This window comes from Nicotiana tomentosiformis, chromosome 1, assembly GCF_000390325.3.
Source record: "Nicotiana tomentosiformis chromosome 1, ASM39032v3, whole genome shotgun sequence".
Classification (NCBI taxonomy): domain Eukaryota; kingdom Viridiplantae; phylum Streptophyta; class Magnoliopsida; order Solanales; family Solanaceae; genus Nicotiana; species Nicotiana tomentosiformis.
The window spans coordinates 81,473,147-81,475,581 of record NC_090812.1 but is presented as its reverse complement, the minus strand read 5'-3'; the positions used below and the strand labels follow the sequence as shown (position 1 = coordinate 81,475,581).

General features: G+C 41.3%; 1 protein-coding gene across 1 annotated transcript; it reads left to right on the top strand.

Moving 5' to 3' along the window:
- The first annotated feature begins 247 nt into the window (after positions 1-247).
- Positions 248-1,870, top strand: LOC138907037 (uncharacterized). The gene is made up of 2 exons (XM_070197010.1): positions 248-526; positions 1,763-1,870. The coding sequence occupies exons 1-2, from the start codon at positions 248-250 to the stop codon at positions 1,868-1,870; spliced, it is 387 nt and encodes a 128-aa protein (XP_070053111.1).
- The last annotated feature ends 565 nt before the right edge of the window (positions 1,871-2,435 follow it).

Below are 2,435 nucleotides of genomic sequence, written 5' to 3'. Positions count from 1 at the left end.
AATGGATGTTATTGGGCCAATTGAGCCAAAGGCTTCAAATGGGCATAGATTCATTTTGGTTGCAATTGATTACTTCACCAAGTGGGTGGAGGCCGTCACTTTCAAAGCAGTCACCAAGAAAGTAGTGGTAGACTTTGTTCATTCCAACATCATCTGCCGCTTTGGTATCCCAAATACCATTATCACTAATAATGCAGCCAATCTCAGTAGTCATTTGATGAAGGAGGTATGCGAGCAATTTAAAATTATGCATCGCCATTCTACCCCTTACCGGCCAAAAGCCAATGGAGCCATTGAAGCGACGAACAAGAACATCAAGAAGATTCTTAGGAAAATGATCCAAGGTTCGAGACAATGGCATGAAAAGTTGCCTTTTGCTCTTTTGGGATACCGCACGACTGCTCGCACATCTGTTGGTGCTATTCCTTATCTGTTGGTATATGGGACGGAAGTTGTAATACCGGATGAAGTCGAAATTCCCTCTCTTCGGATCATTGTGGAGTTGGAGATTGAAGATGCAGAATGGGTAAAGACCCGATTAGAACAACTAATGCTGATTGATGAAAAACGGCTAGCAGCAGTGTGCTTTGGCCAGTTATACCAGCAAAGAATGGCACACGCTTACAACAAGAAAGTGCGTCCAAGGCATTTCGAGGTAGGCCAACTCGTTCTGAAATGCGTTCTTCCACACCAAGTAGAAGCTAAAGGAAAGTTCGCCCCAAACTGGAAAGGACCCTACATCATCAAGAAAGTGTTACCAAAAGGGGCCTTGCACTTGGTAGATGAAGAAGGACGGTTACCAAACATGACTATTAATGCAGATGCAGTCAAAAGATATTATGCCTGATATATACCCACTGTGGAACTTTCACGCATGATTTTCTTAGATCGAGATGACGAAGGCTACCATTGCTCGCTATTCCAAGCAAGTGTCACCCTTTTGTTACCCCTTTTAACCTGTATTTTTCTTCCTTGTTTTCCATTTTTTTTGAAACCTATGTACTCAAAAAAAAAAAGTCAAACAATAAATTTTTTTGAGTCATTGAACTACGTCCGACCTGATTTCGAAAGGATACGTAGGCAGCCTTACCCTGGGTTCGGTCCCATCGCAACAAAAATCCATATTCCCAATACTCCAAAACTGGGGTAGAAGCTTGTTTTTATCTTACGGTTTTCCCGTAGAAACAGTTCCAAAAGTTGTAATTCAGTTCAAGGTTCTTTTTGCCTTTTCCTGTTAAGAATTTCTGATCGATCTTTGAGAATACTTGAAGTCCCCATGCCAGGGGCATTGTCCAACCTTCCGTATGAAAAAAAAAGAAAAAAAAAGAAAAGAAGAAATGAGAGAGTCTTATCGGTGAAAACCCGTATGAGCACTATAAGGCGACATTGAGCAGAGAAATGCAAGAGTCTTATTGGTGAAAACCATATGGGCACCATAAGGCAACAATGATTAGAGAAATGAGAGAGGTCAGTTAGCGAAAACCCGCAAAGGGCGCTACTAGCCGAATGGGGGTCTTTGATGCTCCGGCATGAGCACAACCAAGACAGTTTCAAGATGAACATTCGCGACATATTTTGAGAATTAGACAGCTCAGACAGATCAGGCGTCCAGTCCAAAATGCATGTCATGATTCATTGAAGTCGGCACATATCTCCAGATAAGTCTCCTTATTTCTCTCCCCGAAAGGGACACCTTTTATTTAGACACAATTCCTTTTTCACTTCTAATTGCTCTTCTATTCTTTTCCATAATTTTTCTTAGATTCCCTTTCGGTCTAATCTTGCATCAAAAGCAAAGCAAAAATGGCTGCAAAACTGTCTACAGTTTTTCCGTAATACCGAGCACAATTTGGAGCATATACGGCATTGACGAAGGCAGGAATCCATCTGTGATCTCTTTTGATAAGGCGGACAAAGTGTCTCAAAAAAACTGAAAAGGTTGCCTAAGCAAGACTTGCTTCATGGGAAAAGTTGATAAGCACTACAGACACAAACTGGTTCTGAGTGCAAGACAACTAAGTTTGATTTTAAAGAAAAATTTCTTTGCCTTAGATACAAGGGTTAATGGTGCCGTGGACATCCGGATATGAAACAGCCAGGGGAGACGTCAGAAAGACAAAGTCTCCAAAAAATGATACAAAGTATTCGAGCATCTCAGTACCACTCTGATAGAATAAGTTCTTCGACAACGGGGTGTCCATGAACTCAAACTCCTCAGTGCATTAAGGCCACAAACCGACCACCACTTTAAAAACTCACAAATTTTCTTTGTTTGAAGTAGGAACAAAGTAGTGCAGAATTGCGGTTCTCAAAGGACGAATGTCACCAAATGTAAGCTCCTTAAAATCTTCAGCATGCATCACTACTGTCCATACCTCTCATTTTCATAGCTTAACCCAGGTAAAACTTTTTCACCTAGGGGTATCCTGCTCATA